Source organism: Onychomys torridus, chromosome 8, assembly GCF_903995425.1.
Source record: "Onychomys torridus chromosome 8, mOncTor1.1, whole genome shotgun sequence".
In the NCBI taxonomy this organism is placed as follows: Eukaryota; Metazoa; Chordata; class Mammalia; order Rodentia; family Cricetidae; genus Onychomys; species Onychomys torridus.
Window position 1 is genome coordinate 72,139,733 of NC_050450.1, and position 27,934 is coordinate 72,167,666.

Here is a 27,934-nt window from a genome sequence, read left to right on the forward strand (position 1 = left end):
ATAAATGGACATTGAATTATTTACACTGTTGAAGTTTTGTTTTGCTTGGTTCAGATTGTGACTGTGCCCAGGTTCTTCTCTCTTGAAGTAAGAAAGTATTTCATTTATTTTTTATTTTACAGGAGCTCATAGTTGACAGACTTTGATTTTTTGTTGTTGTTGTTGTTTGTTTGTTTTTCAAGACAGGGTTTCTCTGTGCAGCTTTGGAGCCTGTCCTGGACTAGCTCTGTAGACAAGGCTGGCCTCGAACTCACAGAGATCCGCCTGCCTCTGCCTCCCGAGTGCTGGGATTACAGGCGTGTGCCGCCGCCGCCACCCCCCCCTACCCCCCCTACCCCCCCACCCCCCCCCACCCCCCCACCCCCCCCACCCCCCCGGCTCTGGAATTTTATATTGTAATGTTGATAGTAATGTGTGATGTTGGGGGAAAACAAGAAAGGAAAGGCTGTGGCTTAACAGTGCTGTGTGTGTCAAGGTAACAAGGGGTCAAATGTATTGGCTAGGTTTATGTCAACTTGACACAGGCTAGAGTTACTTGAAAGAGGGAACCTCAACTGAGAAAATGCCTCCATAAGATCTGGTTATAGGACATTAGTGATTGATGGGGGAGGGCTCAGCCCATTGTGAGTGGGGTTATCCCTGGGCTGGTGGTCCCAGGTTCTATAAGAAAGCGGTCTGAGCAAGCCATGAGGAACAAGCCAATAAGCAGCACCCCTTCATGGTCTGCATCAGCTCCTGCCTCCAGGATTCTGTCCTGCTTGAGTTCCTGTCCTGATTTCCTTTAATAATAAGCAATGATATGAAAGTGTAAGCCAAATAAACTTAACTTTTCTCCCTAAGTTGATTTGGTCATGGTGTTTCATCACAGCAGTAGTAACCCTAACTCTAAGACACCTTCTAAATCTAGGTGGGAAAGACAGAAGAAGATGACTTCCAGGATTTTCAAGATGCTTCCAAGTCAGGATCCCTTGATGATTCTTTCACTGACTTCCAAGAGGTGTCTGCTTCCTCAAAAACAAGTAATTCCCAGCATGGAAACAGGTAGAAATGAGTTGAATATATTTAACATTGCATTTTATCATTAGGGAAATGATATAAGAAGCCTGAAAACAGCTGGGCAGCGGTGGCACACGCCTTTAATCCCATTTGGAGGCAGAGCCAGGCAGATCTCTGTGAGTTTGAGGCCAGCCTGGTCTACAGAGCAAGATCCAGGAAAGGCATGAAAAACTACACAGAGAAACCCTGTCTCAAAAAACAAAAAACAACAACAACAACAAAAGAAGCCTGAAAATAACAAATGTCCTGTCTAAAGAGCAGTTATGTACCTATTTCTCTCATGTCCCTGGCCATCCTCTGCCTTCATACTGTTATTCTCTGCTGCTGTGCTCTGTGCCCACTTGAACTTTGGTGTATCCAGTCTTTCTCTGTCCCACCAGCCAAATCCCAAATCATGACACAGAGACTTCTTATTAATTATGAAAGCTCGGTTGATAGATTAGGCTTGTTTCTAACTAGCTCTTATAACTTAAATTAACCCATATCTTTTAATTTACGTTCTTTTACTTAGCTCTGTTACCTTTACTTTGTAATGTCCATGCTGCTTGCTCTGCATCCTGGCATTTCCTCAAGACTCCACTCTTCTACCTAGTGTCCTCTATGCCTGGAAATCCTGCCTAGCTATTGGGGCTGGGTGTGGTGATGTACACCTTTAAGGGAGACAGAGGCAGTTGGATCTCTGTGAGTTCCAGGACAGCCTGGTCTGCACAGAAAAACCCTGCCTCAAAAAACCAAAAAAGAAAAAATAAATAAATAAAAGAATATATCATACAAAGTTGGGTATAGTGGCTCATACCTGTAATCCCAATTTAGGAAGCTGAGGAGGAGATGTGCCATGTGTAAGAGGGCAGTCTAGGCTATGGTGTGAGGCCCTGTCTCCAAAAACATATACCAAACATATGTAAGCATCATGTGGTGTCTAGTACTATGATGCCAGCATGTGTATCATACATCTCCTAGACAAAGCATTACATCACATGTCCATCCAGATCTCTTCCTTCAAACAAAATTTACACATACAATCTGGGTGTTCCTAGCTGAATGACTCAGGTAAAACATCTCAAATTTACTGCATAAAATTAATTTCTTACTAACAGACAAATATTTGTTACATCGCCGTTACTAATCTTCCTTGGTCCATGATATCACCACACCCAGACACCAGTATGTGTCCTCTCTCTTTCTCACCAGCTTTGCCTGGTGTGGTGATCTTGCTCCTCCATGTTCATGGAGCCCACACTCCAGCCTACCAGAGAGACTTGCTTCTCACTAATCCCTTGTAAGCTTTCCGGCATTTGTACTTTCTCTGTCCCTCAACCTGGAAAATCTTACCTTGTTGGTCTCTCTAGAGTTAATTCAAAAGTTATTTCAAGCCAGGTGGTAGTGGAACACGCCTTTAATCCCAGCACTTGAGAGGTAGAGGCAGGTGGATCTCCAGGTTCAAGGTCAGCCTGGTCTATATAGTGAGTTCCAGGATAGCCTGGGCAACACAGAGAAACCTGTCTTTAAAAAATTAAAAAATGACTCTCTAACTCCTCCAGCAGCCCATACCTCTGAGATGAGTTAGCATCCCTCCTTTCCTACTAATTGTATCGGCCTGTATTTCTCATGTTTCACCCTAGGAGTGCTTAATCCATATATAATTGTTAGATAATGATATTATTGTATGTGGACTATAAACTGAGTCCATCAAGTGGGTGGTTCATTCCCTCGGGGAAAGGTCTTCCAGTAAATTAAGTCAAAATTTGGGGTAAAAGTTTTAAAATGATAGCCAGACCCGAGATGTATGAGCTTTTGACAAGTTTTTATTTTTTATTTTGGGGATTTTCTTTGTTTATTGGTTACTTGCTTGGTTTGTTGTTGCTGTTTTCTTTTTATTTAAAGTGTATGTGTGTGTGTGTGTGTGTGTGTGTGTGTGTGTGTGTGTGTGTGAATGTATGTCATGTGTGCAGGTGCCCAAGGAGGCCAGAAGAGAGTGTTAGACCCTCTGGCACTGAACTCCAGGTGGTTGTGAGCTGCCTGACAGTTGGGTCCTCTGGAAAAGCAGGAAGTGCTCGTAACAAATAAATAATCTGGTTTGATTTTTTTGAGAAAAGGATTTTTGCTATATAGTCCTGGCTGGCCTGGAACTTGCTGGGTACACCAGGCCAGGCTTGAACTCATAACTCTTCTCTTGCCTCTGCCTCCGCCTCCTTAAGTGTGAAGGAACACCTTGCCCATTTAGAAAAAATCATGTGTCTACTGAAAATGCACAAAGTTTGGTGTCTTTTTCTCTAGACAATACTCACACTGACTGTGCACAGCCTTTACAGTGTTAGGTACTGTAACTCAGGAGACTGATTTCAGGTGTTGGGGGAATCTGAGAGGATTGCATGCAAATACTACACTGATCATACTGGAGACATCTGTATGTGAATTCTCTAGAATATGATAATCCATATTCTGTATTGTGAATTTATTTGAAAAGCAGTCATAATATGAATAACTAAGCCTAGAGAACCTCCCTTGGTCAGTGTCTATAAGCAGAAAATGGGCATTATTTGTCAGAAAAGATGACAAGGGTTTAGAGGTAGATTGGGGGTTTGGGTGGTGGTGGTAGTGTAAGGTCAGAGAAGGACAGACAGACAAGGGAACAAATGACTACCGAGACACCAACTTTATTCAGGAAGAGGCCTATGGAAGAAACCAGAGAGGCTGGGCAGTGGGGGCGCACACCTTTAATCCCAGCATGGAGACAGAGCCAGGCGAATCTTTGTGAGTTTGAGTCCAGCCTGGTCTACAAAGTGAGATCCAGGACAGGTTCCAAAGCTATACAGAAAGAATCCCTGACTCAAAAACAAAAAACAACAACAAAAAGAAACCAGAGAGCCTGCCACCACTTACAGGCTGAGCAGTTATGGGGCAGAAAGGGAGAGGCAGAAGGGGACTGGAATTTCCCTTGGGGGGGGGGGTCTGTTGTTAGGGATAGTTAAGGAAATAGGTGGTTGGTGTGCAAAAGAATGTTAGGCAATCCATAACCATAGCTGTGGCCTCCATTACTGGAGGGTTGACAGGGTGGAGAGTGCAAGAATCTAGAACAGAAAGTTTCTTTAGTTCTGAGTGCCAAATTACTTCAGTTCCTGCAGTTGCTGTGTTGAACCAGAATGGAGAAGCTTTCCACAGTAGAGCGGCGTGCCTGACAGAGAACACTGTTTTGCTGTTGTTGTTTTCTAATTACGACCTGTATGGCCTACTGGCTTAGGCTTCTTGCTAGCTAGAGACAAAGAACACTGTTAGTGAGAAGAACACAGCAGTTAAGGACAACCCTTGTTGTGGGAAGCCTTGTGACCTCTGGTCTAATCTGTACAGCATCTTCAGAATAAGAAATGGCTCCAAGAAGGGCTTTTGCTGCCATGTGGGGATCCCCTTACTGCTGTGAGCCCAGAGAGCAGTAGCAGGGAAGTACTGTGTCCTCACCCTCTGGTCCAACTCAGTTCTGATGTGAAAAAAGAGAGAGCATCCCCAGGCACGAAAGCACCAACATCCAGTGTTCAGAAGATACTCGTGGAGGGGTGACCAGAGGAGCCAATCGGACAGAAAGTCGTTACAAAGTTGAAGCACCAGGACCTGGGGAGGGCTGGTTCGTTTGTTTCATTTTGCTGGGAACTAAGCCTTTCTTTGTTTTTGTTTACTGTGGGTTGTTTATTGAAACAGGGTTTCTATGTTACTTAACCCTTGCTGTCCTGAAACTCACTAAATAGACCAGGCTGGCCTCAAACTCGCAGAGATCTGCCTGCCTCTGCCTCTCAAATATTGGGATTAAAGGTGTGCACCACCACACTGTACTCTAAGCACTTCTTATAAACTTTTATATTTAGCAGAGTGAGCAAAGCTAGCTGTGGAAGAAATAGCGAATAGGAGTGGTTGGAGGTTTTTGCTGGGGTGGGGGTGTGTCACCACCAGCTACCAAATAAATCACACACAGATGCTTATTCTTAATTATGAATGCCTGGCCGTAGTTTGGCTTTGTTTCTTGCCAGCTCAACTTAAATTGTGCCATCTATCTTTTTGCCTCTGGGCTTTTCCTGTCCTCTTACTCTGTCCATCCTACTCTTTTCTCTGTGGCTCTCTGTGTAGCTGAGAGGCTGACCCCTGGAGTCCTTCTCCTCCTCCTCTGGCTCCTAGATCTTAGCTCCCCACTCCCAGTTTTCTCCCTCTATAGTCTCTCTGCCTGCCAGCCCCGCCCATCCCTCTCGTGCTTTGCATCAGCCAGTTCTATGAAGCCATCAGGTGTTTTACACAGGCACGGTAACTGGGCTTCACAGAGTTAAACAAATGTAACATAAATAAAAGTAACACATTTTAAAAATAATATTCTGCTATAAGGAGTCCTTTCTATCACATAGTATAAAACTTGTGTTTGGAACAAGGAATTCAACTCTTTTTACCCCTTTGTAAAACTTGGATGCAAAATGTTTTAATCCTCACCCCCACCATGGCCAGCCAGGAAACGTTTGTTTATGCAAAGACCCACTGCTTTAGTCCAGGAATTTGAATGCCTGGAACAGTGACCCTTCTCCCCTCCTTCATTTCTTCGCTAGCTCCAATTCTTTACAGACTAGCCAATTAAATTAAGACTGTGCAGTCAGACCCCAACCACTGAGGAAGAGATACAGTCACCACCAAGTTAGAATAAAAACCAGATGCACTTTCAGCCTGTGTGTTTGCTCTTCAGAGCGCATCCCCATGGTGGGGAGGGAAGGTGACCTTGCCCAGACACTTCAGTTGGAGTGGAGGTCTCTTCTTTCTACTGTCTGCTACAGCCATGTGGAAGTAGATTCTCTGGGGGAAACAAAATGTGTGCTTTGATGACCGAGTTCCCAGTCTTGCCTTCCAATGGAATGCAGATTCTTCTTACATTTTAAAACAATGTGGCCCTCTCACTTGAGTACCTCCCTTCAAGAACAGAAATGACTGTTTTTATGTATAAAACAGATAATAACTGCTATATATAACTGGCATAAACACTCTGATGGTGATTACAGCCTTCTTTTAAAAAATAATAGCTCCAGAGAAGGGACTGGAATGAAACACTGATTTGTGGTGTGCATGTAATTAGTGTGTGTCAACTTTCTGGAAGGAACTGAAGTCTGCTGATTTTCATCAGTGCTATTTCATTACCCTGCAGAGTCTCTTTTTGTCCAATCCTATGAATATAATTTTAAAATTAATTACATTCAATAAAGTGTCACATTTAGTAGAAAGATTTTGCCACTGAGCTCAAAAAAAAAAACAACAAAAAACCCATAGCTAAAATTGGAGGGTTATGAAAAGCAGGCAGGTCATCCAGCTTCTTGGGCTCTTGTCCTTAAACATCAATTACCTGTACTCCTACGTAACACTCTGGTCAATGAGCTACAGTTTAATTATTTATGGAACTGCAAAAGCAGCCACCTACATGTATAGATGATAAGCTATTACATTTGTTAAGATCATATAGTAGCAGCTGTGTGGCAATGAAGTGAAATTCTAATATTCAATGCCTGTAAGTCTGGAAACACCATGGACCCCATTACCATGCATGTAGGACAGCCTGGCCTTTGCCTTGGTTGTGAGTCACTGATAAGAAGATTTAAATGACTGTGGAAAGGCTTTTGCTCCTGGGCAGAGATCTCAACAGAAACCACAGCACAAGATAGAGAAATGGATTTCTATTGTGGGTGACACTAGCTGCTGGTGGAATGCAGTCATTCATATGTAAAAGTTGTTCTTCCAGGGAACTGCCCGGGTCTGATAAGAGAAACAAAGCAATGCTTCTGTAGTGTGTTGAAGCGTTCAAAGAACTGCCCACGCAGATGCTGCTCGTTATACTATTTATCTGTCCAGCAAAAAAATATGTCTACAGATAAAACTATCTTCATCTAATTTTGAAGTGATTGTTGTTTTGCTACAAAGATAGCTCTCTGGGACCACTGGTGTGATCCTTGTAAAAAATGTGCATTCTCTTACCTCTGTGGTTGCTTATCAGACGTCTACGCTTCCTCAAAATTATCAAAAGCAGAATTTACGTCTTGGCATAAACAACGTTTTACAAATAGACATTTACAGCCTGAACCCATTTTAGCGAAGTCTTAGGTTATAATTTATCTTTCAAATATTAAACATACATATTTGGTGGAATTCACTATTAAATTATTGTGAACTGTAAGTTAAAATGGCAGCAGGTGGTTGTTCTTTTTCTTTAATGAGCATTGACTAGTGTTATACCTGCATGTGTGTCTGTGTGAGGGTGTAGGATTCCCCTGGAACTGGAGTTACAGACAGCTGTGAGCTGCCATGTGGGTGCTGGGAATTGAACCTGGGTCCTCTGGAAAAACAGCCAGTGAGTGCTCTTAACTCTGAGCCATCTCTCCAGATCTGAGGTTGTGGTTTTTTAATGATCTATTTTCAGTGTCTTTATGATTTAAACAGACCGTCAGTGTAGATGTTGCGTGCCCCCCCCCCCAAGTCAGAACAATTAGTACTTGAGTGTCAGTGTTTATTTTCAAGAAAAGGGCCGTTGTTTTTAGTCATTTGTGGAGTTTCCAACTTTTGGAGCAGAGAGCCACAGGGCTGAGGACACAGCCCAGTCGGCAGGCTACATGCACAAGCCCAGTATTCAATCCAGATCACACTACTGTAGTCCCAGCATTCAGGAGGTAGAAGCCAGAGGGTCAGGAATTCAATGTCTTCCTCAACTACATGAAGGATACATGAGACACTGTCTCTCTCCTTAAAAAAAAAAAAAAAAAAAAAAAAGGCATTATTTAGTTTTTTTGTGAGGTGGCAGGTGGGTGCTTACGTGCCACAGTATGCTTATAGAGGTCAAAGGACTACTTTGGGGGGGGGGGTCAGTTCTCTCCTTCCACCACTTAGATCTCAGCTTGGAACCTTTATCCACTGAACTGTCATCAGCTGTTGGGGGGGGGGGGTGTTCTTTAATGGTAGGAAGGGCTGGAGAGATGACTCAGTTGGTTACAGTTAAGAGCACTAGCTGCTCTTCCATAGTGAGGGAGAGTTGGGAGAACACTTCTTTCTCATGGGAAAGGCAGCAGGGAAGAAAAGGCCTGCCCAGGGACAAACATCTGGGTGAAAGGCTGAGAAAACAGATGGACTGAGGGTCTTAGAAAGTGCCTAGCCCTGAGTCCCCACCCCTAGGGCGCTTAGCTCGGTTCCCTCCCATCCCCACAGATGTCAGCCTGCCTCAGTAAAGCATTTTGGAGTTTGTTTGTTTGTTGTTTTCCCTCTGTGTTTCCGTCTGTGGTCTTTCCCAGGTAATCTGTCTGCCTCGAAGAATGAATACAGCTAACACCAGGATAAGTTCCATTCCCAGCACCCATGTCAGGCAGCTCACATCTGCTTGTAACAACAGCCCCTGGGGATCCAGTGCCCTTTTCTGGCCTCTGGTGTACCTGGACACATGCAACACACACACAGACATGTACATTTTGTTTGTTTTAGAGACAGGGTCCCACTGTGTAGCTCTGGATGTCCTGGAACTCACTATGTAGACCAAGCTGGCCCTGAACTCACAGAGATATGCCTGACATGCATAAGTAATTATTAAATTTTTTTTTTTTTTAAAGAGAGTCAGGTGATAGTGGCTTGTGGCTTTAATCTCAGACTTGAGAAGCAGAGGCAGGTGATCTCTGAGTTCAAGGCCAGCCTGGTCTACAGAGTGAGTTCCAAGACAGCCAGGGCTACACAGAGAAACCCTGTATGGCGGGGGGAAGGGCAGAGAACTGTGGCCTCTGGCTGTGTCCTCAGCCCCGTGTGGTGATGAGGGAAGATTCATCCATCTGATCAATAATTTCCTCCTCCCTTACAGTGCTCCATCACTGCTGACACCACTTTCTGGAACCAAAGCCTCCACAGACAAATACTCAGTGTTTAAAGGAATTTCTGCTGACAAGCCCTCTGAAAACCCTGCTGCATTTGGAGGTAAAAGCAGTTCGTCAGTTGATAAGTCTGTGGCCATAACTTTTAATGAACTTGTATAAATCTTGAAGTGGCAGGCTTGATATTGGATGTATCAGTGCTGTTCCACATGTTAAATATGTTTGCTCAGCCCAGTCTAGCACGCTTCTCTGGCTGTGGTCTCCAGGTTCCTCGCTGTAATGATTTTCTGTCTCTCTGTCGTAGAGTCTGGTGATAAATACAGTGCGTTCAGGGAACTTGAGCAAACAACAGAGAGTAAGCCTTTAGGTAAGTTTGGATTCCATTTCTCCTTCTTTTTTCCTTTTGCTGCTCTGAGGGAAAAACCCAGTGCCTTGTGTGTGCTAGACAAGTATTTTACCACTGAGCTACATCCTCCAACCCTTCAAGAATTTTTTGTGTTTTTGTTTTTAGTGACATCCATAAACATTCATTTATTTTATTGTATATGTGTTTTAAAAGAAAAAAACAAAAAAAATATTTTAAAGAATGGCAAACCAGGTGTTCTAGCACACACCTGTAATTATAGCACCTTTGGGGTATAGACAGGAGGATTGCAAGTCTGGGGCAAATCTGGGTTACATAGATTCCAGGCTAGCCTGGGCTACCTAGTGAGAGCCTGTCAGTCACTTGGTATGCCCAGCTGGCTGGGAACTCACAGAGATCCATTTGTCTCTGCCCTTCAAGTGCTTGGAAAAAAAACCTGACATATTATTTTATGGCATAGTAATAATTGCTGTGATACATACTTAGATGGCAGGGTTTTAATTCAGAAGTTCTTAATGGTTGTTGCAGTGCTTAGTAAGTATTGTGATGGGCTGAGTAGGGCACTGTCTTGTGGGATACGGCTAATTTTGGGGAGCCTTGAAATTACAGTGAGGCGATGTAGCTCATTTTTTTGGAAAGTACTTTTAAAATTTTTAGGTAAATGTCAAATCAATACAGTTTCCTCTGAAAATAGTTTGTTGCCTTTCACTGGCATCTGCCAGGCAACTTAGATCCTTTATCAGAGATAGTTGTAACTGCTCTATCAGACATGCCAAGGGGCTGCTCACAGTGCTCCTGTGCTCTGTGGGGAGTAGCCACCAGTCTTAATCAAGACTTTAAATCAGTTCCTGGTATGGCACTTGGCATTATTATTGTTTTCTTGGTTTCTCATCCATCATTTGGAAAGAAATACATTGTAGAATAACCTTATTCAAAACAGCTCTGAGGCTGGGGAGATGGCTCAGTGGATAAGGACACTTTGCGGCCAAGTCTGACAGCCCGAGTTCTGTCTGCAGAATCTACAAGTCATCTGTGAACTTGACACATAGGCATGTTGTAGCATTCTTTTACTTATGCCTCCTTGTGTGTGTATGTGTGTGTGTGTATGGGTGCAAGCACACAAAAAATACATAAGTAAACCTAATTTTTTTAATTAAAAAGAAGAAAGCCGCTCTGATGAGCCAGGGAGTAGAGCCTGTAAACCTCATCACAGCCCTGCCAAATAGGAACAGCAGGAGCTCAGGTTTGTCCTCAATACATAGCAAGTTCAAAGCCAACTCAGGAAGCATTTGTGACAAAGCAGAATGTATCATAAGGCAGGAATGAGGCATTTCACACTCACAGAGGTGGGGTGTGGCATTGTCTGACAGCTGGAGAGCCACGGCTAGAGCGTAGAAGGCATCATATGAGAGTTGATCTGATGTTCCCAAAGAGAGCCTAAGTGTGGTGCAGCACCACTAATAAAGAAGTAGACGTTCTTCTTTGGATTTCTCCTCTTTAGTGACACAGTCCTGTCTACTAATAATCTTCAAGAACTAAAGATCATTAAGAAAAACAAAGCATTGTATTTGTACAAAACGACAAAGTACAGGCAAGCAAGACTCGGCCTAATTAGTGTTTTGCCAAATCTACCTTGTTGGCACAGGGAGTGCTATATGGCACAAAGCGGATACCAAGTGGCCTTCCAAAGCTTCCAGGCTGAGATGTAGCTCCGTGTTGAGTGAATATTTAGCATTCGTGGGCAGGCTCCTAATTTCCATCCCCAATACTGCTGAGTTAATCAACTGATTGAATGAATAAATGAGTCAATCAATCCAGGAAGGAGAAGTCAGTTACTGTGCTGTGCTGGACTCAAGTCACCAGTGTTCAGGATTTTCAAAATCGGCTTTGATTTAATGAGAGAGATGAAGAGGTGTGTGTGTGCCCGTGTGCGTATGCGTGTGTGCGTGTGTGCGTGTGTGTGTGCATGTGTGTGTATGTGTGTGTGTGTGTGTGTGTGTGTGTGTGTGTGTGTGTGTGTGAGATAGAAGTTAGTATGTGTGGTTAAACATGGCTTGTTGTAGTTTGAGTAATCCGTGGGTGGTGTCCTAAACCTTCATTCTGCATATTGTGAAATGTGCCCACTCTAATGAGGATTCCTCCTGAGAGTACAATCACATCCTGCCTTTTTGTACTCAGTGCTCAAAGCTGACTTCTCCACTTTTGCTTGGGGTACGAAAGATTATATAAAAGAGTAAGGGAGGTGTAGTAGATTCCTACACAGGAAGGGCCACCTCTTAGAAGTCAGTCTCCCCTAGATCTTAGGTTCCAGCAACATTTCCTTGTGTTTCATCCAAGCCTTTAAGATGGGAAAGCTATTTCTTCCTCCATACTTGTGTTAGGCATAGGCATTCAAATGTGAACCTTAGAGGACTCCTGACTTCATTTTGTCTTAGGCAAGTTTTGAGTAGAGGCTGCTTTTTTGTCAGGATTCTTTGTGTGATATGACGTTAATGATCATGATATAAATGTTACTTTACATTTTTTATATTTTACCCGGCAATGGTGGCACATGTCTTTAATCCCAGCACTAGGGAGGCAGAGACAGGCAGTTGTCTGTGAGTTCAAGGCCAGCCTGGTCTACAGAGTGAGATCCAGGACAGGCTCCAAAACTACACAGAGAAACTCTGTCTCGAAACTCCCCCCCCACAAAAAAAGTGGGTTTTTTTTGTTTTTGTTTTTTTTTAAATTTTATGTCTGTGTTTTTGCCTGCATGTATGTCTGTGTACCACATGGGAACCTAGTGCCCAACAGAGCCCAGAAGAGAGCATTATGAGCTGCCATGTGAGTGCTGGGAACTGAACCCAGGTCCTCTGAAAGAGTAGTCAGTGCGTTTAACTGCTGGGCCATTTCTCTAGCCCCGTAAACATTATTCTTATTAGAGACAGTGGGAAACAGTAGTGGTGCCCAAAATGTAAGTGGCGCCTTAGTCCTGCTCTCTCAGCCTGAACTGAGGCCCGGTTGTTGTCATTTCTCAGATTCACTCACTCACGTTAAAGCCTTCTGAGTTTGATCAGCTATGTTGAATGTTTTATTCTCCTAAACTTCAAAAAAAATTTCCTTGGTCTGGGCCGTTGGTGGTACAGACCTTTCCTTCCAAGCACTTGGAAAGTGGAAGGATGAGGAGCAGAGGTCATCCTTGGCTACCTAGCAAATTTGAGCCAAAAAGTAGGGGGATGGGAGGGGGGAGAAGGGGGTGGTGCTTAATGCCAAGCCTTAGAGGCTCTGCAGGATGGCAGTTCAGAGCTGAGGTTCAGAGCTGAGGTTTAATATATGCTCACAGATTATGCCAGAAGTTCCACGTAAGTCCTGAAAAATGTCCTCCATGAAGAAAGGACACTGCTTATTGGAGCTTTAGCCAAATACTCACTTGAAATTTTCTCAGGGCCTGAAAAGTTACAAAAACCAAAGGAGGAGCTGGCAAGAGTCCACAGTGAACTAAAAAGCTGCTGTGGAATAAAGGTTCACTCCCAGCTAGCTTAGTTGCTGGAATATGCTTTGATTTGAAGTTATAAACCCCCATTTTCATTTCCTTTTAACCCTTTCACCCCAGTTTACATTTCTGATGGAAAAATTTGCAATTCATCATCAGTAAGTTTAGTTTGCTGTGTGATTTGTGTTTAAAAATCAAAACCTGTCAATTTCACAGATATTTCAAAAGCGTAGATCAAATGTCTATTTAGGGCATGATCTGGACATCGTAGCTCATGCCTCTAGTTATAGCATTCATGAGGCTGAGGCAGGAGAATTACCATGAGTTACAGGACGGCTTGTGAGAGGAGACCTGCCTCAAAAAACCCAAAATGACGACAACGACAACAACAACAAGAAAAGTTTACTGCTGATTACCTTTGCATTGACAGAAATAATGCAAACTTTAGGTCTCTAAAGTCCTAGTGTAAAGTTCACATTTGTATTTCCTGTCAGTTTGTGAAATTGACTTTTTATGCATTAATGGCTTTTAATGTTATGTCTTGAAAACAAAAATTATAGGAAACTTGAAGGCTGCTCCTTTTTCTCAGGTTTCTCTGGTACTGTGAATGGATTTGTATTGATGACTTTTTTTGGTAAATAGGTTCAGTATCAGATTAAGAAGAAAAATCACACTGTTTCCAGTGGTTTTTTTCCATCTGGAAAATCAAAGTACAGATCATGCATCAGGCACAATAGGTCTCCCTTGGTGTCAATTTTAGAAACTGACTTTATGGCTTTGGTTTTAAGTACATTTAAGTACATGGTTCATATGTATCTGTTTTATTTTTTAGGCAAATTTTTTTTTTTTTTTTTCAAATGAGTGAGAGGGGCTGGAGAGATGGCTCAGAGATTAAGAGCACTGACTGCTCTTCCAGAGGACCTGAGTTCAATTCCCAGCAACCACATGGTGGTTTACAACCATCTGTAATGAGATCTGGCGCCCTCTCCTGTATACATAATAAATAAATAAATCTTTAAAAAAATGAGTGAAAAGCTGGACATCTAAGTATATGCCTATAATATCAGCACTCAGGAGGTAGAGACAGGGGACTGTGACAAGTTCAAGGCCAGCTTGCTCTGTGTAATGAATTCTAGGCCAGCCAGAACTACAAAGGTGGACTGTCTTTAAAAAAAAAAAAAGTGTGCATGGAGTCGTAAAGAAATTCAGGGTTTTTTATTTTTAAATCTCTAGAAGTGATAGTCGTATTTTTTAAATTATCAGTGATGTTGGTTGGTATAGCAATATTCATGTTTGATAGTCTCTGGATTTCATTAAATGACATATCCTTGTGGGTGGGCTTCACTGTTGACCTTCAGACTCTGTAAGGAACCTGAGGTCATCTGCATCCTGACCCTGTAGTTGTGAGTGATGAGACCCGATGCTGAGGAAGAATGGAAACCTTAGGAGGAACCATGGCTCCAGAGCTTTAATAATGGGTCCTCGGGGGCTGGAGAAAGTGGCTCAGAATAAAAGTGTCTGCCACAGAAGCCCAGTGTCCTGAGTTCAGTCCTCAGGTTCCATAGGAAGGAGAAAGGAGGGAGTCAGCACCTCAGAGCTGTCCTCTGACCTCCACACGTGCACTTCACACTCCTGCACAAAACAACAGCCATCAGGGTTTTACATCTTTATAGTGCTCTTACCTAGGGCACTGAACTTGCTTTCCAAATAAGTAGTTATTTTTTCAAAGGTTGTTTTGCCAAAATATCTTCAAATTAATATATCCGTGTACTTGAGCAAGACCTCATTACATCCTGTCTAATAATTTGTGTTCCTGTGTGTGTGCATGTATGTGTGTGTGCCTGTGTGCTCTGCATTGAAACTAGGTCATGACTGTATCATGCATGAGCTTTACCATTGAGCACTGAGCTACAATGCTAGCCTCTAATAATTGGGTTGTTTTGCTTTTAGTGGTGGCTAGTTCATTGGTTGTTTGAGACCTGGTCTTGTTATGTAGCCCAAGTTGACCTCAACTTGTGATCCTTCTGCCTCAGCTTCCCAAGTTCTGGGAAGGTGTGTGCCATAACACCCAGCTTCTAAATCTTCTGAAAGTGCATTCTGAATATCAGAGGCAGACTTTTTTCTCAGTATTTCATTGATACTTTGATTTTGTTTAAAACTATGTAACATGTTTCGTCTTTAAAGGGCTGCTATTACAGTGTGCCCTCCGGAGCCTCCAGCTTCTCTTTCAGTTCTGGCCGGGAGGAGTCTTGAGGGTGGTCCTTGCCTGTGTGCCTATCATTGCTAGTGAGGACACGTGGTGTCTGATAAGAGTGTGGACTACGGGACTGTCAAGCCTGGGAGAAACCTACAAAATTACACTTCAGTTCAATATGCATTGTACATGTGGTCTTCAACTCTGTGGCTTTACTTCACTGCACTTTTTTCTTTCAGGAGAGAGCTTTGCTGAGTTCAGATCCACGGGAACCGATGACGGCTTCACCGACTTCAAGACCGCCGATAGTGTGTCACCCCTAGAACCACCACCAAAAGATGCTTTTCCAGCAGCCTTTCCCTCCGGAGCTGCACAGCAGAAACAGACACAAGTGAAAACCCCTCTGAACTTAGCAGACCTAGATATGTTCTCCTCAGTGAATTGCAGTGGTGAGAAACCGGTGTCCTTTGCAGCTGCATTTAGCACGTCAAAGTCAGTTTCCACGAGACCTCCGCCAGCTGGCTCTGCGGCAGCCTCGGCAGCACTGGCATCCACTAAAACTTCTAGTTTGGTAGATGATTTTGGAGAGTTCAACCTCTTCGGGGAATATTCGAATCCTGCATCTGTTGGGGAGCAGGACGACTTTGCAGATTTCATGGCTTTTGGTAACAGTTCTATTTCATCTGAGCCAAAAGTAGATGACAAATACGACGTCCTCAGAGAGGAAGTGAGTCCCAGCTCCTTAGCCAGCAGCACAGTGGAGAGTGCCCAGAACCCACCTGCTGCATCTTCCAAGTATGATGTCTTCAAACAGCTTTCCCTAGAGGGAGCTGGGCTGGCCATGGAGGAGTTCAAAGAGAACACTCCTTCTGCAAAGAGTGATGATGACTTTGCTGACTTCCACTCCAGTAAGTTTTCATCCACAAGCTCAGACAAATCCCTGGGAGAGAAAGCGGTGGCTTTCAGACATGCCAAAGAAGACTCTGCCTCGGTGAAGTCTTTAGATCTCCCCTCCATTGGTGGCAGCAGTGTTGGCAAGGAGGACTCGGAAGATGCGCTTTCTGTTCAGTTTGACATGAAATTGGCTGATGTGGGAGGAGATCTTAAGCATGTCATGTCTGATAGCTCTTTGGATTTACCAACAGTTAGTGGCCAGCATCCTCCTGCCGCAGGTGAGGAATTGGTGAGATTGCTCTGGTGATGGTGATGTAGATTTCAAAGATGATTCTGTGGGTACTGACAGACAGACAGAGGCTCTGGCCTGTCCTTGGCAGATATCTAGTAATTAATTAGCCTCCTGTCGTCTGTCTGCTTGAAGCAGTGTTAACATGATGTCATGGAACATGACTCTACGGGTACTCTGACTGCTCCGAAGTTTAGCTTGGAGAGCCGAAATATTTTTATTTTTGAAACCCAGTGCTCATTTAGTGTCAGAGGCCCATAGAAACCCACTCCTCCATGAACCCCACACAGGCAAGAATTTTGTAAAGACTTTTGCAGTGTGCACAGCGTTTCTTCATCCCTGTGAGTGGGATCAGTGTGCCTGCTCCCTTCTGTCTTCTCTTGAGCATATTTAGAGTTGCTAAGACAGTGTTTGTTTGGTTTACAGAAACTGACTCTTCCTAGGCCAAGAGACTGAAAAACTCGTCCCACTTGTCATGCAGTTTGCCAGCTTCCTTGAGAAGAGGGAAAGAGGTCACTTAGGGATGCTCCCTGTGTCCAGACCTGGCAAGGAGCAGGCCTGTTTTCAGTGTTACTGTTTTGCAGTGTTACTGCGAGTATTAAATTGTAATAACCTTGTAGATGCTAGGGTAGGGTAACTACTAACTTCTGATAGGATGTGTGCAAACCTTCCGCTAGGGAGCCCTCTTTAAACCCTGTGTGGACTTACGTGTAGCAGTTTATTCTCTGGTCCAACTTCCTGTCACAAGAACTAGATTCCCAAGTGTCCTAGTTTTTATTTTGTTTTGTTTTTTAATATGTATATAGAAAGATAAACCTATTTTGTGGCCTTTAATAATGAGAACTCTCTCGGCATTACTGTATTATTCTAGAAAATGTAGTGTGTACATGCAGGGTTTGTTTCTTTACCTGAGAGGGGCAGGTAAGACACTTCCAAGTTTACAGGCTCAGCAGACATTGTGAAGTGCTGTAGAGTCCACGGATTTCAAACTGGCAGATAGTGTCTGTCCTTTGCTACTGAAATGGGTTTCTTATGCTGGGTTTGGAATGGGAAGCAAGTTAGCAGAGATGCGCGTGTTTCACCCGCTACCGGCCAAGGGCTTTCCTAGGGCCAGCGGGCTGTCTGAGCTCCTTCTGCCCTTTACTGTTACTTCCTCATTTGTGTTCTGGTTTTCCTTTGCTGCTGTTTGTTTGATGGATGATTTTATTCTTTTTTGTATGAGCTGTAGGAGCCACAACACTCGGTTTCAAGGGGCATTGTTTTTTTAAACAACAGCATTTGATTTTTATTTAAAAAACAATTTCACAACATGTATACTAGCCATTTGGACTCTGAAGTTATTAATTAGAGGCTATTTTTCTGAAAATGAATCTATATTCTTTCACAGTGCCAAACCACAAATCTTTGTGAAATGAGTGAATCCAAGTTTGGGGATGTCTTTTTACCACCTTTTATTTGGGAAGGGGAGGTTGGCTTTTGACCAAGCTCATTCCAATGGACCTGTTAAATAATCGTGCTCATGCTCTCTGTATGTCTGGAACATTTCCAGAATGGAACCTGTCGTATTGAAGCCAGCTGTCTTCAGAGGGAGGAGACCTGAAAAGCAGATTGTTGCCTTCTGTTGCTCTGTAAACCTCCCGTGGGAAAGGAGCAGTAACCCCTCAGAGCGGTTGTTAAGAGGGTTGATGGCTGACCAAGGAGTTATGCCTACGTGCCAATGAGCAAGATTGCTGCATAAATAAATACATTAGTGAGGGAGAGTGGTATGCATTGCTTCAATGCACCGTGACTTTATTTGACCCTCTGCTCACCATGTAATCTCTTGCTCTCTTAGTCTGAGGGTTAAAAGGATATTCTGAAGAAATAAGAAGTGGGTTGATGGAGCAAAAAGAACTGGGATGTTTACTGTCTATGGACCATGGTCCTGGTTGGAAACCCTAACTTAACTCTGAAGGGGATACTGTCTCTAACCCGTGCTGTTAACTCTTTGTATGGAAGGTAGATATACTAATAACATTGCCTGGTTTCTCTCTGCACATCATTACATTTACCCTTTAGCCCTTGCTGCGTATAATTTCAATGAGGCTGCTTTCCCATCCCCCTAAATTTACTTTCTCTGTTACAGCAGTGTCTTGATGTTCAGTCTTTAAGATCCTTTGTTTCTCTGGCAGCAAGGGCTTACTTTGATGTGTGACTTTAAGAGTCAGCAAGACCTCTGTGGCTACCTACCTGTGTAGTAGCTCCTTTTGACATGGAAATCTTTGTATTTTAATCAGCGCCTTATTTATTTTTATTTATTTATTTATTTTGGCTGCTTTTCTGATGTCTTTTTTCAACATAGACCCCTGTGTGTGAATGTGCCCTTTGGAACTTGCTTTATTCTCTTTCTCTGCATGCTAACTCTGATGGCTCCTTCCCAGCTCTTCTGTACTATTCTCTTTTGCAATCTGTAAGTCCTGTGTTAATAAACAATTCTTTGGCATATTTTGAAAGTGTGGGGATGTGTGTAATTTGTGTTTTTTAGACTGAGACTGAAAATATACCTGGCTGGTGTAAAATTGGAGTCGTGTCCCTTGAGACTGGGTTCTCTTTTTCCTCCTGAGAAAGCAGGGTGTGGTTTAGCCTTTGCCCCTTGTAAGCTCACGGACAGAGAGGTCCTTAATGTGGCATTGAACTGAGGTGTAACTTTATTTTTATTTAATCCTCAGCACCAAATAAATCAATATATGTAGGAATATATTAATATTTATATATTATCCTCAGCAATGCAAAAATAAGGCTCAGCTGGGTGTGAGACATACACCAGTGATCTTGGCACTTGTGAGGCTAAGAAAGGATTGTGAGTTCAAGGACAGCCTGAGTATACTACTGTCTCACTAGACAAAGTGAAAAAAAAAAAAACCATGAAAGAGTGGAAGGAGATGACCTGGACACTCACACATGGCACACTTGTGCTTAGACATAGACATGCCATACATACAATAGTAATAAACATTGAAAACTAAAACAACCCACAAAGCAAAAGAACCAAGCTTTTACATTTTCATTTTTAAGAAAACAGTTCTGGCTCAGTAGTAGAGTGTTTGCAAGGCACTGGATTTGATCCCAGCATTGCAACCAATCAATCAATCAATTAATCAATTAATTAATAAAAATCTCAAAGACCAGTTAAAGTTAGCAATGAGTAGCCAGACTTGGAAGCTATTTGCTCTATTTTGGAATAGGATAAGAGTGAGGAGCCTTGGCATAGAATTCTTTTCAAGTCCCAGACCCAAGCTGCATAAAGATTTTGAGGAAAAGAATCATTTTAATGTTTTCATTTTTGTTGTTGTTTCTAGACAAGGTTTCTTTGTGAAGCCTTGGCTGTCCTGGCACTCACTCTCTATAGACCAGGCTGGCCTCAAATTCACAGAGATCTGCCTGCCTCTGCTCCCGAGTGCTGGGATTAAAGGTGTGCACCACCACTACCAACTCATGTTTTCACTTTTTATGCGTGATTTGAAAGTTTTAAGTTTTTGTTTATTTTTAGAATTTGTGGAAGAAAGGATATTAAACTCCTGAAAAGGGGGATTTTGAGTAGGATTCTAGAGATCACTTTCATATGACACCCGAGAAAGAAAAAAGTTGAGTGTCGGGGTTGAAATTCACTCACAGAAAAGCCAAGTCTTCCACTCGAGATGGATATGTGTTGAAAGCTGAGAGGCTCTGTTAAAACCTCATACAAGAAGCTCTGCATTTTAACTCTGTGTGGTGCTAACAGACTTGGGAGAAAAGCCTCCAGCTGGTGATTCTAGCAGCTGCACTCTCCATTGTGAGAGCCATCTCATGGGGCTGGTCAATAGATTCTCCAAAGCCAGAGCAGTCTACTGGGATTACACTAACTCTTGTGAGCAGAAGTGACTGTCCCTGTGTATAACTGTCATTCACTGAACAACTCGTTGTGTCTAGATAGCATATTTTTAGGGAGGGAGTTTTAATAGTACAACACAACTTCCCTTTTTTTGTGATAAAGACTTGTATTCTGTACTGTAATTCCAAACAAATAACACTGTGGTGTTTATCCTGATGCCAGGTAAGATATGGTTGGCTAATGCTTGTCTCTGTCAGTGCATGAGACATCTCACAAATGTACTGGTGTTCTGCAGTCACCGTATTGTTCCTGTTAGAATCCATGCTGATTACCAGAGGGAACAGGTGAGAACAGAGAGCATTGGCAATGTCATACAAGCTGTGCTACCTTCTAAAATAATTGAAGGAATTGGATTGTTATTCTTTGCTATTGTTGTTTGAGACAGGGTTCCTCTATGTGGCCCTGGCTGTCCTGGAACTCCCTGGTAGACCAGGATTGCCTTAATCTCACAGAGATCCACCTGCCTCCACCTCCTGTGTGCTGGGATTAAAGGCCTGTGCCATCACCACCTGGTGATGATTTTTGTTTATACTTCTTTTGTTTAAGTCAAGGTCTCATTATGCTGCCTATGCTGATCTTGAACTCCTGAGTTTAAGTTATCTCCCTGCCTCAGCTTCCAGAATAGCTAGGACTTCAGGTACATGTCATCACGCCCAGCTATTTTTACTTATGTATATTTATTTATTGAATGCTAAACAAGGGCTCTACCACTGAGGTACACTCTCAGCCAAAATCACTTCATTGTTTTTCTTATGAGTGGCTTCTACTTAGCTCTATCATTTGAAGACTTTTGATAAGTTGTTTGGTAAATGGCAGCTAAGAGAGAACTTAAGAAGGCATACACCCTGGAGGCTCTGCCCCTAAATCTGCTCTCTCCCTTTTGGTAGCCAGAAAGCCTTCATTGTAATTACCATCTTTTTGCTCATTTGGTATCATTTTCATGGGTTTATTATTTTTACTATTTTTAAATGTGTGTGGGGGTGTGCACTTGGCCTGCAGGTGCTACAGAAGCTAGAGCTGGAGTTACAGGCAGTTGTGAGGTGCCCGGCATGGTGTCTGGGTCCTCTGGTAGAGTGGTACATGCTCTTAACCTCTGAGCCCTGTCTCCAGCCTGGGGTTTCCCTGACTGACCTTGGACAGTCTTACTATCTCTTGCCTTCTGGCCTCCTTGGAGTTTAGTGTTCTCATGCTTGCTGCTTTTCTTTATTGAACTTAAAGCATTGACCTAGAAACCTGAAAATACTTAGTGTGGACACAATGTGAACCGTAGCCTCATAGGAGTCAGTGTAAACATGGAGAATGGGAAATTTCTATACAGATTAGAAAGCACAGGAAGGCGATCAGACAGCGTTGTTTTGTAGCCTGTTGCTGGGTGAGGTCACTTTTCCTGTTCTCCACAGCAGTGCCTATCAGGATGCTTGAGACTTAGCAAGACATAGTCAGACTGGGTTTTACAGTTAGTGGAGAATATTCTCTAAGGGAGAATTGGGCCTGAAATAGAGAGAAAAGAAAATGCACAAATATTTTGTAGTTTGTGTTGGTAAATGAAGGCTGGGTTAACTCAGCATTAGACATTAGAAATTGTTCTCTCTTTGAGCCACAAAACATTGCCACTGCTGTGCAGAACACTCAAGAATAGTGGAATTGTGCATGTAATTCATTTTCCCCCTTCCTCTAAACTCCTTCTTTAAAAACTCGTAACTCTTAATCTCTTGGGCATATGCCCACAGCTGTAGAAAACATCCACAGTAGGTCTTATCTTGTGTGTCCTGTGGTGGGGATACCCTGTTTTCATTTACAACATGCATTCAGAGTGGATTTGAGTAGAGGATATGGAAGAGCCTGATACGGTTAGCTGTGATAGAGAAAGCCATGTCTTGATTTGATCCATAATGGGAAGCCGGTCATACTGTTTATTCTTTTGCCCTTTGTCATAGTGAATTCCTGGTTGCAAATAAATCCACGAGTGAAAGCACACAATTTGGCTTATTGCCTTTGCCCCGTTGCAGCTCTGGCTAGCACTGCCCAGGAGCCGAAGAGTTGGAGATGCAATAGTTACTCTTCTTAGATTGCATTCATTCTCCATCTTCTTTTTTCTTGTCTCTTGTAATTTTCAAAACTCAGCTAGGAAATTGCAAAGCCATCTCTAGTCATTTTGGTGCTTATAGCATCCTGAATCATTTTTCCCAGACAGGGCTCCTGTCCTTCAGGCTGGAGGCCTTGTTCTTTATTATTTTTAAGATCTTTATACAATAATACAGAACTGGGTTGCTAAGCAAATAGAGAGCTGCTAACATGGGGAAAATGGGTAGTTTTCATGTTTGTTCTTTACCTTCAATCAACTTATGTGCCAAATTTTTCTTAGAAAATGGCTTACCAGTATTCACTATACAAAAAAAAAAAAAAGAAAGAAAGAAAAAAGAGCACATTCTGTATTTATACTGTGTATAGATGCTAAGGCTTAGGGAAGGATATTATGTAATTGTTTGCTTTTTGGTTCTTATGTAATGCCAGTTTAGTGCTTATGTGTTCAAATTAATTACTCTTTAGTAAATTGCTTTTTCACCTACTAGTCGCCAGTAAGTAAGCAAAAATAAAAACATTCAGTTTCAAAGCTTGCACTTAATGACTCATAACATGTTAACTCTTTGGTTAATATATATGCATATACATATATATATCTCAAACATTTCCTTGTAAGTCTTTCATTTTGTCTTTCATTTAGTCTTTTGGTCACCTTAGTGAGTAGCTCCAGAGGTGAAACGTTATATGATTTCATTGGAGACCTTTGTAGTTAGAAAATCTTAAGAGATCTTCAGCTAAGGTAATCCTTATTGCTTACAATGCCTTTTACCTGATAATGTGAGTCATTCTTTATTTAAAAAAAAAAAAAAGCTTGCTTTCTTGTTGCATAATTGCATAAAAAGGTCTTTTTATTACCATAGCAACTTGGTTGCAGTTTGAACCAGAGCTTCATTCCATAAATTTATCTTTGGTCTGAAAAACAAAATCACTGCTTTTTAATAGATAAGATACTAGAAGCAGTTTCTAGTATGGTTTCCCCAAAGAACCTACTGGAAGTGTCTAATAATAAACGTATCTGTGTGGTGAAGCATTCTGCTGAGTGTACCCCTGACAAACTAGTCTTGAGTTTAACTACATCTGCCTCCTGATTGAATGGCACCTCCTTTGAGCCTGCACACCTGGATCTAGGTAGATCCTCCACATAGAGAGGACCCACTACAGTGAGAGACTAAGAAAGTGCCTTGTCTAATGGCTTGCTTCATTTATTCCACATGATAAATTTGTTGCCCGAATCATTTTTCCTTCTTATTAAGCAGGCCACATGTGAAGGGTGCGGTTTACATTGCAGAATTTTAAAGTGTTCCGTCATTTAGCAGAAGAGATTGGGTTTTTACTGGTTGACTATGGAGCATTGTTATTAATTTAATGCTCTTATCGGAGCCTAGGGAGATGTGTGGAGTGAGGGTGGGAGAGCTATGGAAGTGTCCAGAACCTCGTGCCTGTTCTAAACTATGTGTTATTGCTGTGAAGGAGGGGAAATGACCAGTGTTGTTCCGCCCATTGGCTTAATTATGAAAGTCCTGTCACAGAACTCTGGATTCCTTGTGAGATGTGTGTGTGTGGTTGTCAGGGTGGTTGACCTTCTCGTCTTAGATACATTAAGTGAAATAGGACGCCTCTATCTTGCCCCAGTGCCCTGCAGAAAGGAGTCTCTTCACCCAGCCATAGGCAGTCTTCTCTGGTTTTGCTTTTTGAAAACTAGCTGGAAAGCCAGGCCTGTAAATCCAACTATTCAAGAGGCTGAGGCAGGAGGATTTTGAGTTAAAGGTCAGCCTGGGCAAATTAGTAAGAGCCTGTCATAACAGAGTTAAAAACAGAGAGCTGGACATGTGGGTCAGTGGCCAGGCACTTTCCTAGTGTGCCCAAGGCCCTGGTTCAGTCCCCTGTATGACAGAAGGGTAGAGAGGAGAAGAAAATGAGCAGACAGCAATTCCTAATAAATCACTAAGATGGGGAGTTGCCTTTTTGTTTCGACTCTGAAAGTATTCAAGCTGTTCCATGTGTTGCCCTCCGGGCACTGAAGAATCTTCCACACATGTCATCACAACTGATTGTCCTCACAATCCTTCAAATACATATAGACTCATCTCCATGTCATACATGAACATACCAGGGCTCAGAAAAGCTCACTTTGGAGGCTGAGGTGGGAGGGTGGCCAGGATTCAAGGCCAGACTGAACTATAAAGCTAGTGTCCATGCTAACAAAGTAGGTGGCAGAGTCAAACTCCAATCTTTCCAGACTGAAAACCTGTATTCTTTCTGCTGTCTCTGCTATCTCATTAATCATTCATTCATTCATAGACCAGGCTGGCCTTGGAGATCAGCCTGCCTCTGCCTCCTGATTGCTGCACTCAAAGGTGTGCACCGCCTCATCCAGCTTACTCATTTAAATGTAGACGAAGAAGACCGCGGGTCTTCTAGCCCAGCGAGTCTTTCTTTCACTTCTTCCATTTTCCAGTGAGTGTGGGGACGGAGATGCATTATTGAGGCAGAAACAGCCCATAAGGACCTCAGACTTTTCCTTTGTTGACCTGGGCCTCAAAGAGATCTGCCTGCCTCTGCCTCCCGGGATTCAAAGCGTGTGCCACCACACCTAGGAACTCCGTTCTGTTTTTGTTTTGTTTTATTTTGGTTTTTTTTCTTAAGGAATAAAGTAATTCAGGTTGATTTTTGTTTTTCTCACATTCTATCCCAGCAATAGGATATCCAAACTGACCAAAATAAAAACAAGGTAAGTGACTGCTTGATTAAAATCCTGTATGTGTCTTTGCCTGACACAGAAATTTCTAGGAATCTATTAAAAGTTAGATGGGAAAGTTTTTACTTTTTTGTTTTGAGAAACTGGACTTTTGGTTTGTCACATTTTCTATAACTGTGACTAAGAGGAACACTGTCTAACACAGTCTAGAGGAAAGAAGACGTGTTTTGGGTATGGAATATGTAAGAATGCCTTCAAGCTTCAAAAGGAATAATTCATTAAATGATCTGAATCTTCTATCAAACTGTGGACATGACTAACCTATCTTTGTAGTAATTTTTTACCTATAACAGAAAGGATTTGTTGTTTGTTTTTGTTTTTGTTTTTTTGAGACAGGGTCTCTTTGTAGACCTGGCTATCCTAGAACTCTGTGTAGACCAGGCTGGCCTCTAACTCAGAGATCTGCCGCCCAAATGCTAAGATTAAAGGTGTATAACACCATGCCCAGCTAAAAGGATTCTTTAAAATCAAATATAAATGCTAGCTGAAAATGAATATGGTTTCTTAAAGATCCAGTGTTACAGCCCAGTGCCTTTAATTTTACTACAAGCTTTGACTGTAGTTTCTGCAGCATGGTGTGGGACTATGAAACAAACGTTCTCGGCACTTTTGCCTAACTGAGGAGCATGCCTCTAATTGGGACCTTCCCCTTCAGATGTAGAGGGCTTAAACTGTGATGCTTTCGGGAGCTAGAGTAGCCATTTTGCAGTGAGCACACTTAGGAGCTGTGACTGGCAAGAGGGGGTCAGCAAAACAGATCCCAGGGCAGAAAACTCTCTCCATTTGTCCCCTCAGCAGGAAGTGGGTCTTTCTCAGCCACCTCAAACCTTCCAAAGGCAGTTCTGAAAACATCACCATGTCATCTCTCTTCAAAGGGACGGCCTTGGCAAGCGAGGATGCTCTTCCAGAGACTCCCTTCCCAGCCTTTGCCAGCTTTAAAGACATGGTGCCTCAGACCACTGAGCAGAAAGAGTACCAAAGTGGGGACTACCAGGATTCCAGCAGGCGGGACCTGCCCACGGTGGACCGGAGCCAAGAGACCACGTGTCCAAGCCCGGCTTCCAGTGTCGCCTCTCACGAAACCCCCAAGGAGTGTGCCGACGACTTTGGAGAATTTCAAAGTGAAAAGCCCAAAATCAGCAAATTTGACTTTTTAGTAGCCAATTCACAAAGCAAAATGAAGTCTAGTGAAGAAATGATCAAAAGTGAGCTGGCAACCTTTGACCTTTCTGTTCAAGGTAAGATTTTCTTCCTGTGAGCTTGTTCCACATCCTTGCCTGAGAATAAAATGGTGATTTTTAAAACCAGGCGTAGTGATGCCTGTCTGTAACCCTAGCATTCAAGAGGCTGAGGCAGGAGGATCATGAGTTTGATTGAGGTCAGCTAGGTTATATAGCAAGCTTCAGGCCAGCCTAGGCTACATGATGAGACGCTGTCTCAAAAACTAAAAATTAATTTAAAAAATTTTTTAAAAAACAAAAAGATTCCTTGTTTAGCAGGACATAGATGTTCCAACTTCTAAGATTGGGTTTCCCTGGAGCTCAAGTGGAGTCACTGTCTCTCGTAACTGCTTATTGAAGAAAGAACATGTAGAACGTGTGGCTTTTCTTCACACTCTAGTTTGCTTAGAAGTGTGCTGTATGCCAGGCGTGGTGGCAAATGCTTCAATCCCAGCATGCGAGACAGGACAGGAGTATCTGTGTGAGTTCAAGGTCAGCCTGGTCTACCTAGCCAGTTCCAGGACTATAGAGAGAGACCCTGTATCCAAAAAACAAAAACAAAAAGAAGTGTGCTATCTGAAACAGCCAAAGAAGTGGATTTGATCATTTGGGGGCAGGCTTGCTCTGCTCTTGTTCCCCAAGTTCAGTATGGTTGTGAGTCGTTATTCAGCCTACAGATCTGGGGGGTTTATTTTTTGTTATTGTCTTTTTGACACAGGGTCTCATGTAGTCCAGGCTGGCCCCAAACCCATTGTGTAACAGAGGATGATCTGTTGAGCATCTGATCCTCCTGCCTCAACCTCCCAAGTACTCCTAAGTGTTGGCATGCACCACCATGCCTGCACTGAATGTATATTTATTTATGTATGTGTGTGGGTACACATGTCGGGGCACACATATGGAAGTCAGAGGACAACTTTTGGAAGTCTGTTTTATCCTTCCATTATGTGAGTCCTGGGCATCCAACTTGAGTTGTCAAGCTTGGCAGCAAGAGTCCTTACCTGCTGAGCCATTGTGCCCATGAATGCATATTTAATGCTCTCTTTGGCCTAAAGAGATGGCTCAGTGGTTAAGAGGGTACAGCAAAGGACCCCGAGTTCAGTCACTCCAGCTCAAGGAGGATCCTACACCTCTGGCTTCCATGTGAATATGCACACACATAGTTTATTTACAAATAAAATAAGTGGGCTGGTGGAGCTGTGGCTCAGCAGTTACGAGTATTTGTTCTTGAGGAAGACCTGGGTTTCATTCTTGGTTTCTAGCATGATAGTTCACAACCATTCATAGTTCCAGTTTCAGGATATCCAATGCCTTAATTTTAGGGGCACCAAGCATGAATATAGTACACATACATACACACAGGCAAAACACTCACACATAAAATAAAATTAGTAAATCTAATAAAAACATTTTAATAAATTAAATATTTTAAAAGGTGTGTTCGTTTGTTTGTTTATTTTATGTATACGAATGCTGTCTCTGCTTGTATGTCTGCATCCCAGAAGAGGGCATCAAATCCCACTAGAGATGGTTGTGAGCCAACATGTGGTTGCTGGGAGTTGAACTCAGGACCTCTGGAAGAGCAGCTAGTGCTCTTAACTACTGAGCCGTCTCTCCAGCCCGAACTAAATATTTTTTAAAAGCTCTCTGAGTCAGTGGTTAAGAACATGCCCTGTGTCAGTCATGGTGGCACACTCCTTTAGTCCCAGTACTTGGGAGGCAGAGGCAGGAAGATATCTCTGTGAGTTCGAGGCCAGCCTAGTCTACAAAGTGAGTTTCAGGACAGTCAGTTACATAGTGAGACCCTGCCTCAAAACAAACAACCAAAAAGAACAT

At 42.8% G+C, this 27,934-nt stretch overlaps 1 protein-coding gene across 7 annotated transcripts in view; it reads left to right on the plus strand.

The window, feature by feature from the left end:
- The window catches only part of Synrg (synergin gamma), a 76,706-nt gene that overhangs the window by 31,703 nt on the left and 17,069 nt on the right, over positions 1-27,934 (plus strand). For all 7 annotated transcript variants that reach the window (XM_036195182.1, XM_036195184.1, XM_036195188.1 and 4 more), the window contains 5 exons: positions 908-1,041; positions 8,903-9,015; positions 9,217-9,279; positions 15,182-16,114; positions 25,754-26,116. In XM_036195182.1, coding sequence (XP_036051075.1) covers positions 908-1,041; positions 8,903-9,015; positions 9,217-9,279; positions 15,182-16,114; positions 25,754-26,116 — 1,606 coding nt within the window. The remainder of the gene's footprint in view (positions 1-907; positions 1,042-8,902; positions 9,016-9,216; positions 9,280-15,181; positions 16,115-25,753; positions 26,117-27,934) is intronic.